The sequence below is a fragment of the Vidua macroura genome, chromosome 10 (genome assembly GCF_024509145.1).
Source record: "Vidua macroura isolate BioBank_ID:100142 chromosome 10, ASM2450914v1, whole genome shotgun sequence".
In the NCBI taxonomy this organism is placed as follows: domain Eukaryota; kingdom Metazoa; phylum Chordata; class Aves; order Passeriformes; family Viduidae; genus Vidua; species Vidua macroura.
The window spans coordinates 22225590-22245365 of NC_071580.1; the positions used below are offsets into that span (position 1 = coordinate 22225590).

Below are 19776 nucleotides of genomic sequence, written 5' to 3' on the forward strand. Positions count from 1 at the left end.
TCTCACCCCTGCTCCCTGCCCTCTCTTTCTCTCTTAGCCCATCCTGCTGCGGGAGGATCCAAATGTGTGTATTCCCCATCACTGGTACTCTCTGTTGCTTCACGGCTTTTTGGAGATCTAGGCTGTGCCCAGGGGCACCCGTGCAGCATGGGGAGGGCTCCTGCAGCCAGCCCCTGCTGATGGAGTGGTGTGTGCCTGCAGGCTGCCCATCCTCAGGGAGCTGCCACAGGGGATGGTGCCAGAGTCGTGGTTGGCACCTGGGCTTGGGCTGGTGCTGAAGGGACCAGTGTCCTCCCACTTGGCCATGCCAAGGGCCCAGGCCACACGGGGACCTCCTCCTTCATGCTGTTGTGATGTTTCCTGTCGCTGCTGCTGCTGCTGCTGCTGCTTCTGCTGGTGTCTCACTGGGACTGGAGCCTGGCATGGCCCTTGGGTGGGATGGAATGGTACTCTTCTGATGACGTGGTGGGTCGTGGTGGCCAGGAGGCTTTGGCCCATGGATAAGCACCATGGCCCTGTCCCACCCCAGCTCAGGCAGTGCAGCCAGGCTATGGCGAGCTTGCTGAGGAGACAGGGGCCTGCTTGTCCCCTCCTGGCTCAGCTTCCCTGGCTGTGGGCTAATGGAGATGGGTGACTAAGGGTGACCTGCTGACCTGTGCCCTGCCTGCCTCTTGCACACTGCTCTGAGAACTCCTCAGGGCTGGAGGAGCATCTCCCATACCTGGGTCCTAAGCCACCACAGCTGACTCCTGGAGTGCCAGCTGGCAAGCACCACTGCCTGTAGTCTTGGCTTCATTCTCTGGCTGCCTGGCCAAGGTGCTGCTCCAGCAGGCCATGGGCTTCCTTTGAGCAGACTGTGAGGGAATCCTGCCGTTCCTCCTGTCCTGCCTACCTGACCCTTTTGTAGGGCAGAGGGCCACCCCCTCCCATCCCCTTCCCTTCTCATTCTCTGCTCCCAGATCTGGCTAATCTGGGGCATCTGGGCAGGGAAAACCACGCAGGCTGTGTGAGATGGAGAGGATGACAGAGGCAGTGGCATATACTTGGGGATTACATTTGATCCCAGACCTGATGGATGCAGGATCTGAGGCTGCAAAAAAGTGTCCCTGGGAGCCCAGGATGGCTGCTTCCAGCATCTGCTTCAGCAAACAGCCCTGCTCCCTGAGGGGCTGCCCTGGCTGGGGAAGAGAATGCCTGCCCTTGCCCTGTTGCTGTCTGTGCTGCTGTGCTGTTGCCTGTGCCTTTTCCTGTAATTCCTGGCTTTTTTTTCTCGACGCACCGGCCACTCTTTTTTTTTTCCCAACAGCTTTTCTTGTCTCTGTCTCTCTCTGTCATCCTGTCTGTGTGTCTTTCCCCGGCCCATCCCTCCTTCCGCGCCCGTAGATGTGTCCGACTTTGAGAACAATAATGATGCTGGAGGGGCAGAGCTGAGTCAGCGCCATGACAATCTCTCCACAGTGACCAATGCCATTGCTGGGATCAGCCCCTCTTCCTCCCTCTCTGCCTTGTCCAGCCGCGCTGCTTCGGTCGCCAGCCTCCACGAGCGCATCATGTTTGCTCCGGGCAGCGAAGAGGCAATTGAAAGACTCAAGGTAAGAGGCTGGTTCCTGTCCCCTTTCCCCTTTCCCCTTTCCCCTTTCCCCTTTCCCCTTTACTTTCCCTTCCCCTTTTCCTCTTTTCCTCCTAGAACTTCTCTTCCCTTCCCTCTCTCCCTCTCCCCTCAATGCACTGCAGCTTGCAGAGGGGGCTTGGTGTTTTCTGGATCCCCATGAAGGGTGATCCTCATGGGAAGCAATAGTTGGATGTGCTCTTGCAGAGTGGACAGACTTAGAGGGTTTGGGTGTTGTAGGGTCTTCCTGGTGCTGCCTGGCAGGGGATGGCTGCCTTGGACCTGTGGGACAGGTGCTTCGGGCTTGGGGTTGGCACTCCTGTCATGGGCAGAGTGCTCCTGGTCCTGCATGGTGCAGGAGTGGGCTGGTAGCAAAGCAATGGAGAGGCTGAGCTTTGTCCCTCACTCTTTGAAGATGGGACTGATGGAAAGATGGAGGTGCAATGCTGCTGCAGCTTGTATAAATAAACCTGACACTGGGACCAGTGTCCTGCTGAAGCATGCTGGGCAGAACGGGGCAGAGTGGCCAGGCGTGCTGCCCACAGGAGGCACTAACCCCCTGTTTGACCCACCCTTGCCAGGAAACAGAGAAGATCATTGCAGAGCTGAATGAGACGTGGGAGGAGAAGCTGCGTAGGACAGAAGCGATACGGATGGAGAGGTGGGTGGGCTGGGGTGGAGTGGGGCAGGATGGCATGGGACAAGTGGCGTTCCTTGGGCATTTTGTTAGAGTTCCTGGGGCAGCCAAACAGTTTGAATGTCTAGCTGGACCCTGGGTTGCCCCTGGGGACCCCAGTACCCACCATGCCACCCTGCACAGAGGTGGGCTGCTCTGAAAAACCCACCTGAATTGTGATGAGAGCTGTGGCAAGCCCTTCATTGCACATGGGACAAACCATGGGCTTCCATCCCAGTGCTGGCACCAGGGGTGCATGGAGTTTTGACAGGCACTTCTTTCTCTTGCTCCTTCAGGGAAGCATTGCTGGCTGAAATGGGGGTGGCCATGAGGGAGGATGGAGGCACCTTGGGTGTATTTTCTCCTAAAAAGGTAGGATCATCCTATTCTCTTCTTCCTGGGGACTGGTTTGTACCCCTGCAGCTTCCTTCTGATCCACTCTGTCACAGCTGGCCAGTCCTATATACTTCACTAGCCTTTTCTTGGCTCTGAAACCTATGGGGGAAATCCCAGCACTGAGCCTGCTGGGTACAAACATGGGTAGAATACGTGGGTAAATGTCCACCCTCCACTGCTGGCGTGCTGTCCCCCTTCATGAGGGGATTTACTGATGATCACTCTCTTGGACCTCAGTGTTAACTCATAAAAATTCATACTTTCAGATATTTAAAATTGCTGCCCCTGAAGCCAGCAAGTCCTTGCTAAGAAATGTGGGTGGGTGAATATTCCATCTCTTTATTGCTTGCAGCATTTGGCTTGGCCAAACCTCTTTAAGTGTGTGTGTCCTCAGCTCAGGTGGTGTTAAAGACTTCACAGCCTTCCCCTTATGTGATCCAGTTGACTTTTAGGATAAACTTGTACACTGTTGTCTTTGTTTCTTGTCCCAGCTGCTGCCTGTTAGGACTCCAGACCTTTGGGTAGGAAGCGTGGGGGTTTATTCCCCAAAGCAGGTTGGTCTGGGAGGTGGGGCATTGCTGTAGTGCTCTTGGTGCCTCCTTGCTCTTCAGCTATCTGGCATGTGGAAACTCTTCTGACTTCTCCAGTGGCTGGTGAGGAAAGTTAGTGTTGATAGTGTGCAAACTCCATTTTGTTATGGGCATTGCACTTTGCTGTCCTTCTGTGTGCCGTGGCTGGTGTGGTTACAGCTGCAGGAGCTTAGTGGAAGGTCACCACCAGCTTTACAAATCTGGACAAAAACTACAAGTGAAGGAGGTCTCAAGCCCCCAGGGCCATGTGTCTGTCCAGTGGGGCCAGAGGTTAAATGTTGCAGCCAACTTCTGCCAGCCACCATGGAGAAGAGCCCACCTTTCCCTTGACTTCCAGCTCTGCTGCCCTGTTTGCAGTGAGTTTGTGCTGCCAGCCAAGGCTTGTGGCACCATGGTGAGGGGCCCTCTCTGCATGCTGGGTCTCAGCAGGCTGATAAGGTGTTCCTTACAGCCACTGTTCTGTCTGGTAAACTCAGAACTTCTGCCACTGATCCTGCTGGGACTGCCCCTGTTCCCTGAAGGTGTAATCCCAGCAGCTAATATGGCTCTGGCCAGAGAGGCCTGTGGCTGCGGGAGAAATTTTCCTCCTATCAAGAATAAAGTGGTTTGTGACCCAGAGCAAGAAAGGGCTGTGAGGGACCTGTTAGGAAGAAGACCAGAAAGTGAAATTCAGCCTGCAGGTAGGGCTTCAGGTCTGCACTGCTTTTGGATGAACCTCTGGGACCTGCTCTTTTTGGATGCATCATTTGTTGTACAATCAGTGGAGGAAAACAGGCACTTTTACTTCCTTTTTGACCTGGCAGAGGGCAGGGGTAGATTAGGTATTGGGAAGAAATTCTTCCCTGTGAGTGTGATTAAGCCCTGGCACAGGTTGCCCAGAGAAGCTGTGGGTGCCGCTGTCCTGGAATTGTTCAAAGCCAGGTTGGATGGGGTTTGGAACAACCTGGTCTAATGGAAGATGTCCTTACCCATGGCAGGGGGATGAAACGAGATGTGTTTTTATGTCCCTTCCAACCCAAACAATTCCATGATTCTATAATACACAGCTCAGGTGAGAAGGGTCCTGCCCCAGGAGAGTCTGACCCATATCAGGGATTCCCCATGGGAAGGTTTTGGCTTTGTGTTGGGCCTGTTTGGAACATGAATTTTCAAAGGTGGCCAGAGGAAGGGTAACTAGGACTCAGCCCTGTGAGGAGGAAAGCAAGGAAGCTTGTGGAAGCAGGGATCCTCATGGCAGCCTCTCAGTTCTCTGCAGTACCCATCTGGACATGTCACCCTGGAGATACAGAAGGCAGGAGAGCCTGTGCAGGGGCAGCCTGCAGTGCTGCTGAGCTCCCACCTTCCTCAGAGCACCCTCAGTGCCCGGGCAGGGCACTCAGGGATGGCTCCTTGTCTGTCTCTCCCAGACACCGCACTTGGTCAACCTGAATGAGGATCCGCTCATGTCCGAGTGTCTTCTCTACTACATCAAGGATGGGATAACAAGGTGAGAGCCACGTCCCATGGAGAGGTGGGAGCATTGTCCATATCTCAGTGCCTGACTTCCCCAGCTGGGCAGTGGGGTGACAGCTGTCCCCAGGCTGGGCACTGTTCCTAGGGCATCCCCAAAGATTTTGGTCTTGCAGTGCACCAAGAGTTGCTCCTGTCAGCTCCAAGGATGGGGCTGGGGGGAGAGTCAGGAGAGGCTGCTTGGAGGGAGAATTGAGCTGGATTTCCCCTGCAGGGTTGGCCGGGAAGATGCTGAGAAGAGGCAGGACATCGTTCTCAGCGGGCACTTCATTAAAGAAGAGCACTGCCTCTTCCGCAGCGACACCAAAACTGGTGGTGAAGGTATTGCTTGTCTAGAGGGGCTTCACTGCCCTGGGGACGCATCCCTCTGCATGTCCTCAGCCCCTGCCCCCAGATGAATGTCCTGCCCTCCTCAAACTACTTGGGCTTTACTGCACGGCTACTCCATGCTTCCAGACGAGCTGCATCCCTCATGTACTTCCCTCATGGGAGGGGAGCTCGCACAAGGTGTGTGGGAAGAAAGTAAGGTGAGGAGATCAGGGCAGGATGGCTGTGCAGACTGTGGATGATTCCCCTGCTCAAGATGTGGCACAGAATCCATCCCCCAAAATGGCAGGAACCTGAGTGTGAAGGGGCTGTGGGAGATGAGCTTGGGGATGCTCTGGTCTCCTCCCTCATGCAGTCTCCAGCTGCCCTTATTCCTTGGGACTTCTCTGATTAACATCAGGTTGGCTGAGTCCTGTTAGCTGCCCATGGGGTGGGTGCTGCTGGTGGGTACCACCACCAGGGTGGTGGTGGCTGGGGTGGCTCTCCCTTCCTGAGGCTGCTGGAGCAGGGGAGCAGGACATGCAAGATTCATCCTTCTGCTTCCCCACCTCTCTCCTCCCCGCCATCTCCACAGTGATAGTGACCCTGGAGCCCTGTGAAGGTGCTGACACCTATGTGAACGGCAAAAAGGTGACAGAGCCCAGCATCCTGCGCTCAGGTGGGTTCCTGGGGCTGGCACACCAGAGCTGCTCCAACCCGCCTTCCTCCCTGCCATGGGGGCCCTGCACTTCTCCCATGTTAACCCTACACCTTTCCCCTGTGCACATCGCTGCAGGAAACCGCATCATCATGGGGAAGAGCCACGTCTTCCGCTTCAACCACCCCGAGCAGGCTCGGCAGGAGCGCGAGCGGACCCCGTGTGCCGAGACCCCCGCAGAGCCCGTGGACTGGGCGTTTGCCCAGAGAGAGCTGCTGGAGAAGCAAGGCATCGACATGAAACAGGAGATGGAGCAGCGGTGAGAGCATGGCCTGAGGTGCTGGGGAGTTGAGTGTTCGCTTCCAGCTTGGTCATCCTCTCCTTCCCCATTTCCACCTAGGCTCCAGGAACTGGAGGACCAGTACCGGAGGGAGCGGGAAGAGGCAAATTACCTTCTGGAGCAGCAGAGGCTGGTAGGTGGCCGGGACATGGCTCCTTCCTAGGCTGCCCAGGCATGACTGAAATCCTGGCAGATGTTTGTGTGGGGTGGATGTGTGTTCTAAAAATAAGGGCAAATGTGTTGTTCCTGGAGTTGTCACCACAAGCACTGATCCAGAGGAAGGAGGAGGCTGTGTTCCTGCAGGGAAGAGGAGTGTGATGTGGCAGCGTGGAGGAAGGTCACACCAGTTGGTTGCATCACCTCTCTTCCTGTTTCCCCCAGGACTATGAGAGCAAACTGGAGGCATTGCAGAAGCAGATGGATTCTAGATATTACCCTGAGGCAAATGAGGAGGAGGAAGAACCTGAGGATGAAGGTGAGGGCTAGGAGCTGCCATGACATTTTGATGCTTTCTGTGGGAGCATTAAGAGTGAGCTGTGGGTTGATGTCCTGGTAGCGGAGTGACTGTCCCTCCATGTCCCCACAGTGCAGTGGACAGAGCGGGAATTCGAGCTTGCCCTCTGGGCCTTTAGGAAGTGGAAGTGGGTACCAGTTCACCTCCCTCCGTGACCTGCTCTGGGGCAACGCTATCTTCCTCAAGGAAGCCAATGCCATCAGCGTGGAGCTGAAAAAGAAGGTGGGTGGCTGGGCTCCTTTCTGGCAGAGTGCAGCACCCACAGCAGAGGCCACGGGAGCAGGCAGCCAGGAGGTGCTGAGGAGAGGTCACCAAAGACTGCACGTGGAGCCTCCTGCCCTCCCAGGTGTCTCACCAGCCCCTCTGCTCCTCTCCAGGTCCAGTTCCAGTTTGTGCTCCTTACGGACACGCTGTACTCGCCTCTCCCTCCCGACCTGCTGCCTCCCGATGCTGCCAAGGACCGGGAGAAGCGGCCGTTCCCCAGGACCATCGTGGCTGTAGAGGTGCAGGACCAGAAGAATGGGGCAACACATTACTGGACCCTGGAGAAGCTGAGGTGGGTGAGAGATGGCTGTGCTGGGAGGGTGTGGGTGCCCACAGCCCTGTGTCTCACTGTCACCATGGGCATCCCCTCTGCCTGCAGGCAGCGCCTGGACCTGATGCGTGAGATGTATGACCGAGCAGCAGAAGTGCCTTCCAGTGTCATCGAGGACTGTGACAATGTGGTGACTGGTGGAGACCCTTTCTACGACCGCTTTCCCTGGTTCAGGCTGGTCGGCAGGTGAGCGCTTTGGCTCCTTTGAAGCGTGGCTGGGACCCACAGGCAGTCCTGCAGGAGGACACGCTGCCAGCGCTGCCCACCACATGCGGGGCACTCACCCCCCGTGGGCTCCAGCGTGATGGCTCTGCCCCGTGTTGGCTGCCAGCACCGCGAGGGGCACATGAGCTGCTGGCAACGCTCCCACTGCCTGCCATAACCCAGTGCTGAGAGCCACGGGCTCCAGCTTGGGGGGTGCAGGGGCCCTGGCCGTGCAGCAGGCAGGGAGCCTGTGCCGTTGTGACCTCCACGCGGTGGGCATGTGTCCCTGCGCACGCGCTGGTGTCCGAGTGTCTGTCTGTACAGTGTGTGCCGCGTGTCTCCGTGCGCTTCCTGCACGCCAGATGGAAGGGTGCAGTGCCAGCAAGGAAGGTGGGCCACCCTGGAGAAGGCTGGGGCAGGGCAGGGGGAGCAGGGGGCTGAGCTGCGTGGCCTGGAGGCATTCCCCCGTGCCGTAGCACAAGGAGGAATTCTCTCCAGCAGCAGGGATAGTGGCGAGCCTTTGTGCCACCTGCTCTGTCCCTGCGTTCCCTGCAAACCCAGCAAAGGGTGTCCCCAGCATTCACACTGGTTCCGTGGGTTGCTCTTTTGTCTGGCTGTTGGTGGCTTTAGAGATGCACCAGATTGGCAGGTCTTTGTTCCCAATGTCCCTTGATTTTAAGCAGACAAAAAACCCACCCCAAAACCTAACCAAGAAAAGACAAAAAAAAAGCAAAATTCCTGTTCTTTCTGTTTGGAACAGCTGGTGTTAACATGTCTTCTATCTTGTTGTACTAACCTTAGTTCAGATATCTCTGGCTGCAACAGCTCTCCTCTTTTCAACACATGCATGAGCGAGCGCATGGCTGATCTCACCCCCTCCCCTACCTTCTCGAACCCCGACTCCGACATCACCGAGCCTGCTGACGAGCAGCACCAGGGGCAGGAGGAGGAGGAGGAGGAGGAGGAGGACCTGGAGGAAGACATCTTTCCGGAGTGCCCGCTGTGTGATGGCCGGGATCCATTTTACGACCGCTTCCCCCTGTTCAGTTTAGTAGGAAGGTTGGTGAGGTTTTAGGAGAGCATGCCGGGAAGGACCTAGCTCTTTCGCACGAGGGAACTGCTTTTGGACACGACTCCCACCTCCGGGGCATCCCGGAGGTGCAGGGGGTGGCCGCCTGGCACTGCCGCCAAGCCCGGGCGCCTGGCGGGGGTGGTGAGGTTCCCACTGAGGTAGGGCTGTGAGAAGCACAGCGGGGGAAAGAGATGGCAGGGAAAGGCGGATGGTGCCTTCCTTTATGTGGGCACCTTTCTGGGAGAGCTCCTAAGAAGGGGAGCTCTGCTGTGTCTCCAACACCAAAGGAACCAGGGGAGCCACCTGGGGGTCTTGGTCCTGCGTATTTCTGTCCCAGGAAGCAGCACCTTCCACCTGGCTTGGGATGACCCTATGGTGCTGACTGAGGGCACACAGGCACTTCAAAACCCTGTGTGCTTTTGGCACTGGCTTGGCTATCCTGGCTGCATTGGTCATGGTGAGCCCCCCTGAATCTGGAGGCTTGGATGTCCCTAAGTGGTTGTGGGGGATGAAGCTGAGGGAAGAGAGTGGAGAGCTGGGTGCAGAACAGAGTGCCAAAAGCAGTGTTTGCTCTTGCCAGCTCCAGCCAGTGCTTGGCTTGGGGCCATCTTGGCACAGGAGATGTCCAGGGAAGTTGTGGGGACCTGGGTGTAGGCTCCAGTTCCTCTTTAGCTGGAGCCAAGGACAAGAAACTTTGATTTCTCATACCTGTTGGCTGGAGACCCCCTTGGGCTCCATCAGTCTTGGCCTGGAGAAGCCCACCAGCTGCCCCAAACCTGGCTGTGCCACCAAACCTGGAGCCATCTGCCCATTCCCTAGAATGGTATGAGGAGCTGCCAGCTTTCTCTGGGGTTTTCCCAAGAGGGTGTGCACCAGGAGCTGTTCTGAGAGCCTTTGCTTCAGGCAGGCGCTCCCTGACTGGGATGAGCTGGGGCTCCTCTTCCTCGGTGTGCCAGAGCCAGGCAGCACAGTGGGAAGGAGGGACCAAAGTAGGCAGAGAGGGTGGAGGTGGGGTAAGAGTCCTGCAGCCTCAGACCGAAAGAGCTGGGTTCTTCCCCTTTTATTTTCTTTTTTCCTTTTTCCTTATTTAAAAGAAAAAAACATATCAAAACAACCCCAAAACTCTCAAGGGCACCTCAAAAAAACAGATAAGGCCGTGTGGCAGCGGCCCCACTCCATGCCGGGGGCGTGTTCCCCAGAGCTTGGTGCCTCCTGACTTCTTTTGAGTCTGCCCTGGGTTTGGCTCCCCGCGCAGCAGCTCCGCCGGCCACATTTCTTGTGAAGTGTGCTTGGATTGGTTTATGATTGGATCCTTGTCTTTGATTTATTTTCTTTCTTTCTTTCTTTCTTTCTTTCTTTCTTTCTTTCTTTCTTTCTTTCTTTCTTTCTTTCTTTCTTTCTTTCTTTCTTTCTTTCTTTCTTTCTTTCTTTCTTTCTTTCTTTCTTTCTTTCTTTCTTTCTTTCTTTCTTTTCTTTCTTTCTTTCTTTCTTTCTTTTCTTTCTTTCTTTCTTTCTTTCTTTCTTTCTTTCTTTCTTTCTTTCTTTCTTTCTTTCTTTCTTTCTTTCTTTCTTTCTTTCTTTCTTTCTTTCTTTCTTTCTTTCTTTCTTTCTTTCTTTCTTTCTTTCTTTCTTTCTTTCTTTCTTTCTTTCTTTCTTTCTTTCTTTCTTTCTTTCTTTCTTTCTTTCTTTCTTTCTTTCTTTCTTTCTTTCTTTCTTTCTTTCTTTCTTTCTTCCTCCCTCCCTTCCTCCCCTCCCCTCCCTTCCCTTCCCTTCCCTTCCCTTCCCTTCCCTTCCCTTCCCTTCCCTTCCCTTCCCTTCCCTTCCCTTCCCTTCCCTTCCCTTCCCTTCCCTTCCCTTCCCTTCCCTTCCCTTCCCTTCCCTTCCCTTCCCTTCCCTTCCCTTCCCTTCCCTTCCCTTCCCTTCCCTTCCCTTCCCTTCCCTTCCCTTCCCTTCCCTTCCCTTCCCTTCCCTCCCTCTCTTTCTTCTCTTCTTTCTTCTCTTTCTTTCCTTCTTTCTCTCTTTCTTCTCTTTCTTTCTCTCTTCATTTTTTAAATTTTGGTTATTTTAAGGGGTTTTTTTTAATTATTTTTTTAGCTGCTGGCTCTATCTCTTCAAAGCTTTAGCAAAAATTGGGGTCCTTTCACTTTTATCTTCCTTTGGAAAGGCTTTTCTTTGATCTGAGCATGCCATCTTTGCACCTCACCAATCTTGTGGTTAGTGTCCCTGCCCTCCTTCCTCTAGTGACACACGTGTCCCCCTCCTCCCTGCCTGCCCCACCTCCTTCCCACTCTTCCCTGCCCTCTCCAGTCCTTGGCTTCCACTCCAGCTGCCCTGTGATTTCGGGTGGGGGGGCACTTCCAAGAGTTCCCTGTGGGCACAGGGCTCTGCCCCAGCCATGAGTCCTGCTGGGAAGCCCTGGCATGGTCTGACCACTTCTTCCCAGTGGCATCTGAGAAGAGATGGGTTGAGGCAGGCCCATCAGGAGATAATGGTTTGGCATCAGCTGCTTCCAGAACTTGAGCCCTTTGAGATGTTTTGGGTGGAAAAAACCTCGAGGAGCAGTTGAAGGTCAATGGGAGTCACCAGAGCAGGGGGAATCTCCAGACTTGGGGGAGGGCTGCAAGAGCCCCCTGGGCACTTTGGGGTGCCATTGAATATGAAGATTCCTGTGAGGCTGGGATGCCCTGAGCAGCACAGCAGCTGCCTGGAGATGAAATCCTCATGGAAGCCTCCTCAAGCAGAGATGTCCTGGCCAGCCCCCAGCACCATCCCACCCCACCACACGTCAAGATGCTGGTGGGTGCCACAGGGAGAGGTGGCGGGCACCCCACGCCCCATCTCGCTGGAAGTGGTGCTGCTCACACCTTTTGGCAGAGAGCTCAGTGCCAAAGGTGCCTACGGAGGGTACAGCATGCCACCATGGCCAGAGCTGGATGACCATTGGAAGATGACGGTTAGGCGGAGGGAGGCAGCAAGAGGACCCAAAATGCTTGAGAAGCAGAGAGCAGTGGCCTGACAGGAGGTGCTGACAGAGATATGGTGCAGCCATCGTGTTGGACTCCGGCGTGGCACCTCTGGATGCTGCAGAAGAGAGCAGGGAGGCTCAGACTTGCCCGGCGTGCCATCCATCCCTGTGACGTGCTGGCAGGTGGCCCAGGACCCCGAAGCCATGTGTGGAAGGGATGGGGAGGGGGGATGCACAACCTGATGCTGCCAGCCACACCATGCAGCCTCCCTCCCAGTGGTCTCCAACACGGTGGGCAGAGCCAGGGCCATGAACCCCCAGCAGGTTCACCTCTGGAGGTCCAGGACCTTGTCCTCTAACCTCCTTCACTCCTGACAGCCTCCATCTCCCTTGTCACCCTTCCTCCCCCCCGTCTTGCCCCTGTCCTCCCCGTGGTGACTCTGCAGCTGCCCCCCCAGTCATGTTGCAGCACCTCCTGCCCAAGTTCTCCAGCTCTCTACCACACAGAAGGTCCTCTCGCCCTACGGCTTCACGGTGGCACCAGCGCAGCCCTCTCCCCTCCTGCCTGCCATGGAGGTGACAGTCGGAGAGGTCTGCAAGTCTGGTGTGTTCTGTGGTGTTGTCCGTGGCGTGTGCCACCCTCCTGCCCACCCTCCTGCCCGTGGCACGCTGCCTGCCCGCTGCCCCCAGCCCCTTCGCCTGGCCCTGGCTGCCTTCTCTTTAGTTTTGCTTTGCAGCGCTGCGGTCGCGCCCTGAGCAGTGACCTGGGATCCCGGCCACTGCCGGCCACGCCAGCCGTGCCTGGGGACTCACGGGTGGGAGCAGTGACCGCTCTCCCCCCCTGTTGTGTGTCCCCCCTTCTCTGGCAGGGCCTTTGTCTACCTGAGCAACCTCCTCTACCCGGTGCCCCTGGTCCACCGCGTGGCCATCGTCAGCGAGAAGGGCGAGGTGAAGGGCTTCCTGCGCGTGGCTGTCCAGGCCATCTCAGGTAGGAGGGAACCCCCACTGCAAAATGTGCCCCTTGCATCCCCTGCACCCTCTGTGCTGGCTCACCCCCATCCCTCCTCCAGCGGACGAAGAAGCCCCTGACTATGGCTCTGGCGTGCGGCAATCGGGGACAGCCAAGATCTCCTTTGATGACCAGCACTTTGAGAAGGTAAGGTGGGCCTGGCTCTTGGTGGATGCCCAAGGACCCCAGATCCCTGCCCGCCACCTCAATGCTTCCCCATGGGGTCCCCAGGCTCCTAGAGGTGGAGGGAAAGGAATGTGTTCTTGGTCCACCAGGACTTGGGCACCCACCGGCGCATCCTGCTCTCGCCCATGTCCCAGAGGGGCTACCGTGGGGTGGGAGAGGAGAGCTAGGGGTGCCTGGGTGCTTGGGATGCTGCTGGTGGTGCAAGCAGGACCACACTGGGGACCACCAGCATCCCTGAACTCCACTCCTGGCTCAGTTCCAGTCAGAGTCGTGCCCAGCTGTCGGGATGTCTCGCTCGGGGACCTCTCAGGAGGAGCTGCGCATAGTGGAAGGTCAGGGGCAGGTCAGCGACGTGGGCCCGTCCGCCGATGAAGTCAACAACAACACCTGTGCAGGTAAGGAGTGTGACAGGCACTTTGGGAGTGGCTCCCTGCACCCAGCCTCTTGCACCCTCCGCGGCATTGACAGCCCAGTGCTCCAGTGGGGGGCTGCTGGCAGACAGAATCATGGAATCACAGTCAGCTAGGCTGGGAAAAGCCTTTGAGATCACCGGGTTCAACCTATCACCTGACACCACCTTGTCAACCACCATGGCACTGAGTGCCACATCCAGGCTTTTCTTAAACACCTCCAGCGACAGTGACTGCACCACCTCCCTGGGAGTCCCTTCCAATGCTCAGTCACCCTTCCTGTGAACGACTAATTCCTAATGTCCAACCTAAGCCTCCCCTGGTGCAGCTTAAGACTGTGTCCTCTTGTTCTGTCAGTGGTTGCCTGGGAGAAGAGACCACCCTCCACCTGGCTACACCCTCCTTTCAGGGAGTTGCAGAGAGTGATGAGGTCTCCCCTCAGCCTCCTGTTCTCCAGGCTAAACACCCCCAGCTCCCTCAGCTGCTCCTGCTGTGTTGAACAAGGACTTGTGTTCCAGACCCTTCACCAGCCTTGTTGCCCTTCCCTGGGCATGCTCCAGCATCTCAACATTGTTCCTAAATGTTCCTAACACTGAGGGGAAGACACCCTGCCTTGCTAAGGGCCTTCTCCTCCCTGCAGTGACCCCAGAGGATCTTCTGGACAGCCCGGAGAAGCCTGCACCGGACGGGCCACTGGAGGTGGCTTTGGACCACCTGAAGCTGGGCAGCATCTTCACGTTCCGTGTGACAGTCCTGCAAGCCTCCAGCATCTCTGCAGAATACGCTGACATCTTCTGCCAGTTCAAGTGAGCCCCTAGTGCCCCCCAGCCCTGCTTCTTCCACCAAGCTGCAGCCATCACCTGGGGGCTTGTGGTGAATTTGGGAAGTTTCCTCCACCCCTGAGCCCTTTGTAGATGGGGAGGCAAAACCAAAGGCTGTGAAATCTGCCCAAGCACTTGTTTAGTCACTGGCAAAGGCAAGGAGAGACTCCCATCAGCTTCAGGGAGTCCTGTGCAGGCAGTAGCCCCAGGGGGAATAGGCTCTCATTGTGGTCCCTTGCTTTCACTCCTCTCCCTGCTCCAGCACGTCCCCATCCCACAGCCCCTGAACAACCTTCCTTCCCTCCACAGCTTCATCCATCGCCATGATGAGGCCTTTTCAACAGAGCCCTTGAAGAACACAGGACGGGGGCCACCCCTGGGCTTCTATCATGTCCAAAATGTGCGTACCCCTCTTCTGCCACCCCTTTGCTCCTGCAGGTGCTGGGGTCTCTGCAGGGCCATTGGCTGAATCCTCTCCCAGAGAAGCAGCTTCCTCCTGCCTTTCCCAGCCCCTCACAGACACCCAGCTAAGCCAGGCTTAGACGTGGTGGACATGCAGGAAAAACACCAGAAGCCACTGTTGTCCATCTGAAAATGCTGGGATTCCACAGTGGTCTTGGTGGAGAAAGCATCCCTGGATGGGGGGAGGAGTGGGAGTGGGTGCAGGAGACTCACAGTCTTACACCCTTCCACACCCCAGGTGCTGTTGCTGGCTCTATCCCCTTTCCCAGACAAACTGCACTGTCAGTGCCTCAGCAGCTCTTTCTCTTCTAGATCGCTGTGGAGGTGACAAAATCTTTCATCGAATACATCAAGAGCCAGCCAATTGTGTTCGAGGTGTTTGGCCATTACCAGCAGCACCCTTTCCCACCTCTCTGCAAGGATGTCCTGAGGTGGGCACATCTGGGCCACCCCCAGCCCCTGGCTATGCTAGGGGCTTCTGGTGCCGTGGGCTGCCTGGGGACCCAGGGTGGCCCCAAGGCATAGGTGGGGCTGGCTGGGGCTGGGGGTCCCTGGGGATGCTATAACCAAGCTGGTTCTGTCTGCAGCCCACTGAGGCCATCCCGACGCCACTTCCCCCGTGTGATGCCACTCTCCAAACCAGGTAGGGAACCCGGCCTCCTACTCTTGTGCCCATCTGTAGTTTCCATTTTAGGTGGTTCCCCTTTCCCAGAGGGACCAGTTAGGACCCCAGAAGCATCACAAAATGTACTATTTTATTTATTTATTATGGGCCATGGCACTCAAAAGCTCTAGACACCCATTTCCACAGTACTCAACAGATGGAAAGCCCCCATCTCACCTCCTGCAGGGTAGCAGGGAGGAGGTTCCTTGCCCTGGGTGGCTCAGGTGGCCACCCAGCCCCAATGTCCCACAGGGTGGCACAGCTGATGAGACCCAGCTGTGGAGGTTTGGCTGTACAGTCAAAACACCAGCACAGGGGGAGCCTCCCTCTGGTTGTTCCTGAGCAGTGCCTGGGGCAGCACTGTGTGTTTTGGGATGTGTCTGTGCCAGGCCTGCAGGCACACTGTGTGCACCTGGGGATGGGAGAGGCCAGTCTCTTGCTGACACTCAGTGCTGGGCAAGGGAGAAAGCACTGCCAGTGGTCAGCAAGGTCTCTGGGATGAGGCTCTTGTTGCTGCCTGTATGCATGCCCTGAGGTCCTTCCTGCTCTGCCCTTCCCCTGCCATCATATTCCTCATTCTGAGTGCCAGCAGCAGGCTCAACCTCTTACCTGTCTTTTCTGACCCACTGCAGTGCCTGCGACAAAGCTGAGCACCATGACTCGGCCCAGTGCTGGCCCCTGCCAGTGCAAGTACGACCTGATGGTTTTCTTTGAGATCTGTGAGCTGGAGGCCAATGGCGAGTAAGTCCTGTGGGAGAGGGAGAGGGAGAGAGAGGGAGAGGGAGAGGGAGGCAGCGAGGGATTTGCCCAGTGCTCAGCACCTCTGGGCAGGCTGGTAGGATTCTGTTTCATCCTGCAATCCTCTCTTCCAGCTACATCCCTGCTGTTGTGGACCACCGCGGAGGTATGCCATGCCATGGGACCTTCCTCCTTCATCAGGTACTCTCTGCCCAAGGTGCTGTCCTAGCTGACTCCTGCAGGACCTGTGTTAACCACTGTCCCTTCTCTCTGGCCTCGTGGGTCTCAGGGCATCCAGAGGAGAATCAGTGTCACCTTGGTGCATGAAACGGGCAGCCTCATCCGCTGGAAGGAAGTACGGGAGCTGGTTGTGGGTAAGCCAAGCCAGCCCCCAGCCCACTGAGCTCCCAGGCATCCTCTCGGACTGTTTCTTGCCCACATTCCCATGCTCCCACACGGAGCTTTATGCCTTGTCTCCCCTCCTGCCCTGCAATAGCAAAGCAGCGGCTGCCTGGCAGGTGACACTGGGACACTGCGTGGGCAGGACACCTCAGCCCCTGCCCCCGTGTCCAGGAGTTGGACCAGGATCTCTGGTGCTGAATGGCCAGGGGGGGCTGCAGACAGGCAGTCTGCCCCTGCCTTCATGGGGACCCTCACAGGGCCACTGCCTGTCACCTCAGAGGCAACTCCGTGCTGTGTTTGCAGGTCGAATCCGGAACACCCCAGAGGCAGACGAGTCGCTCATCGACCCCAACATTCTGTCCCTGAACATCCTCTCCTCTGGGTACATCCACCCCTCCCAGGATGACCGGTGCGTGATGCTTTTTTTTCTTGCTCTTCCCCTGCTGTGGTGAGGGATGAGGGGTTGAGTAGCAGCCCCCCTTTCCCCTGGAAGGCTCTTGGCCCTTCTGCTGACCCACGGCTGCCTTGAGTCAGGGTTTTTCTGAAGCTGCACGGGGTCTTGGGGTACAGGGCTGCCAAACCCCTTCCTCCTCCCCCCCCCCCCCCCGATGTCTTGCTGTGCTGGGGAGGGCACTAAAGGGAATTTGTGTGTGGGTCCTGCTCTCTGGTGCTGGCTGTGATGGGCTGGCACAGGGAGGCAGTTGGTGCTGGTGCCAGGAGGATGTCCCAACTCCATGGCTAGAGGGGAGGGCTATTTGTCCTGTGTTCCAGCAAAATTGCTGGAAAGGTCACTTGGCACCCATGGCAGATCCCTATCTGTGTGTAAGTAATGCAGGAAAGCCATTCCCACCCCCTGTGGGTGACTCCAGGGATGCCCATCCCTTCCTGCCTATTCCAGGGGGCTGCCACAGAACCACAGAGTGGTTTGGGCTGAAAGAGACTTTAAAGATAATCTCATTCCAAACCCCCTGCTACAGGCAGGGACACCTTCCACTAGACCAGGTTGCTTAAAGGTGTCCCCACTGTAGGTTTGGCAGGGTGTGAAAGAAGCAGGACCAGAAGATTTTTTCTCTTCAAGATCTCCCTGTGTGACTCCTGCAGTGGCAGGGGGAGTCGTGGGTATGGAGGGCAGAGCTCTCCTCTGCACCAGGGCTGCTGGTGGAACTCGGGGGACTGGAGGGGGTCTCTGGCCAGGATGTGTGCATGCAGGCAGCTGCAACGAGACAGGGATGGTCGCTGCCAGCACTGGGAGCAGCAGGACTGGTCCTCGGCTGTGTGCATTGTGGTCACTGGTGTAGGAACACCCTGGCAAGGAACGGGGACCACTTTTTCCTTCATCTGCTTTGTGATCACCACTGACCCAAGGAGGCCTGTCCCAAGGCAGGGAGGTTTTGGGGGAATGATGGGGGTCTGGATAGGATTTGGTACCCTGAGCACTCTCAGGGCAGCTCCTGGACCTGGCAATGGAACTGGCACAGAATATCTGAGCAGCAGAGGCGAGTCCTGGGGTCAGCACGCGTGCAAGTCGGACCAGAAGACTTTGTCACAGCCTTGGGGATACAGAAGGAGGCCAGATGGGGATGGTCAGATGAGGAGAGCCCAACCCAGTGGAGCAGTGCTGGTTTTTTTACTGGGAGCTGGGTGGCTGTGGCACCTGTGGGCTCTTGGGGCTGTGCAGTTTTTTGTCAGCTCCTGATCTGTTTGATTGTTTGGTCCCAGATGCAGCCATATGGGATCTTCAGCATTCCTAAAGTAGCCTGGCAGGAGGGATGTGCCTCCTGCTCTGCCTTCCACCCCGTGAGTCCTGCAGGACAAGGGGACACAGCTTGGGCTGGGGGGATACTTGGGATGTGGAGAGAAGCACGGAGACTGGGGGCCCATTTGGGGGCACAGACCAGTGCACATGTCATGTCTGTCCCATATTTATTCCATGTAGTCTGCCCATGGTGAGGCAGGGGGAGGAGGGGGTGGCCAGCTGCCTGCAGGGCGCTAGCTGCAATGCCCTCCACTTCAGTCCACATGCAGACATGCATGCTTCACCCTGCAGCTGTGAGGACAGGCAGAAGGAAGGCAGAGAGCAGAGCCAGTGCCCACTTCACCCTCCTCCCAGCCGCTTGCGCTCCCCGCTTTGCTGCCTTGTGCCACGCAGCCTCCATTGCCTGGAGCAGCCCTGGCTTCCCCTCCCCAGCGCCCCGGAGCCACTCAGGAAGAGGCTGGGAGAGTGGTTCAGCTCTCTCCTCAGCACGCATCCATCCCCGCATTCAGCGCCCAGGGCGGAGGCGCGGGGGGCAGTGCCTGGTGTCCCCCCTCGCTTCCCTCAGCTGCTATTGCCCATCTAAGCCCACACTAACCATGTGATTGTTTTGTGTTTTCGCAGGCAGTTTCTTGATTCGGATATGCCTAGGTATTATTTGTTTCCATTGGTTTTTTTTCCACCCCTCCTTCTTCTCTCCTTTCTTTCTTTCTACCCCCTTGCCTCGGCACGCTCACTCCCGCCAGAGGCAGCACTTGGACATCGGCCCCTCATCCCTTCACATGCCCCATCCCTCCTCCCTACTGCGCTGGCACCTCTTGCTCACTCGACCCCTTTTGCTGTTCGTGTGGGCCACGCTCTGGCTGGCTGCCGCTCCCCCTCGCACGCCTGCGTCTCCATTGCCTGATTTGGGTTTTATTCTTGCTTTTCAACTTTGCTACTCTCCCATCTTTTCCGGCATCTGGCTCCGAGTGTGCCAGAGCCTCCATTGTCTCCCGCCCCAGCCCCAGCTCAGCCCCTGGTACTGCTTGGAGTAGCTGCAGGGCTGGTGAGGACAGTAGGAGTTTTGGGGCTTGTCCTGCCCTCTCCTGGGCACCTGGTAACGATGGCAGCACTGCAGTTGGTGCGGCAGCAGCTGCGCACCCTGCGCACGGATGTCCTGTGTGTGTAGGTGTGGCATACGGGCAGCGTGTGTCTGTATGCAGGTGTGACAGCGGGTGGATATGTGGCACAGACTGTTGTACCCCTGTGTGAAGGGGCAGTGGCTGTTAGGGGACTGCAGGCTCCAGATGGGACCACTGGGTGAGCACGGCATATGCTAGAGGTGCCAGATTTGTGGGTGTGCCACCAGCCTCTGGAAGGGAGCGTTGGTGAGGCCTCAGGGAAGGGGGCCACCACTGTGACCCGTGGCAGAAGAAGAGGGGCACATGCCTGGGAGAGAAGGGATGGAGCGTCCCGAGTCCTGGCATATAACTTTGTGCCTGAAGGTTGTCCTCCCTACAGCAACTCAAAGCTGGTCGTGCTCAGAGATGTCCGAGGGCAGAGCTGTCCCTGCAGCAGCATTCTGTGCCCCCCCCAGGGTGCAGGAAAGTGGGTACAGCATTGATCCAGTCCCCCCACTGCAAGAGAGGTGGGTTCACACTGGCACTGCCTGTGGTCTCTCAGCACAGTGATGCTTTCCTTGTGGACCAGGGGATGGGCCAAGAAGTCACCTGCTGTGTGAGTGGCAGTGGGAAATCTCATCCCCCCAGCTGGCACTGTCCCAGGGGACCACGCTGGGTGGGAGCTCCTTGCCCTGGGATGGCACAAGGGCAGAGTTAAGGGCATAGGGAGCACATGTGCTTCCTTCCCAGCTGCTGGACCATGAGGAAAGTGGGAGCCAGAGGGTTTTCACCCA

The 19776-nt window shown here is 56.9% G+C and overlaps 1 protein-coding gene across 1 annotated transcript in view; it reads left to right on the forward strand.

Moving 5' to 3' along the window:
- Nucleotides 1-19776, forward strand: part of KIF1A (kinesin family member 1A) — a 41931-nt gene that overhangs the window by 13876 nt on the left and 8279 nt on the right. The window contains 26 exon segments of the mRNA XM_053986190.1: nucleotides 1459-1592; nucleotides 2191-2270; nucleotides 2582-2657; nucleotides 4678-4757; nucleotides 4995-5101; nucleotides 5682-5765; nucleotides 5883-6063; nucleotides 6145-6217; nucleotides 6466-6559; nucleotides 6671-6729; nucleotides 6731-6820; nucleotides 6976-7154; nucleotides 7242-7379; nucleotides 8199-8456; nucleotides 12304-12422; nucleotides 12505-12590; nucleotides 12886-13024; nucleotides 13680-13845; nucleotides 14170-14260; nucleotides 14635-14753; nucleotides 14910-14965; nucleotides 15619-15727; nucleotides 15859-15925; nucleotides 16014-16098; nucleotides 16430-16535; nucleotides 18504-18530. Coding sequence (XP_053842165.1) covers nucleotides 1459-1592; nucleotides 2191-2270; nucleotides 2582-2657; nucleotides 4678-4757; nucleotides 4995-5101; nucleotides 5682-5765; nucleotides 5883-6063; nucleotides 6145-6217; nucleotides 6466-6559; nucleotides 6671-6729; nucleotides 6731-6820; nucleotides 6976-7154; nucleotides 7242-7379; nucleotides 8199-8456; nucleotides 12304-12422; nucleotides 12505-12590; nucleotides 12886-13024; nucleotides 13680-13845; nucleotides 14170-14260; nucleotides 14635-14753; nucleotides 14910-14965; nucleotides 15619-15727; nucleotides 15859-15925; nucleotides 16014-16098; nucleotides 16430-16535; nucleotides 18504-18530 — 2803 coding nt within the window.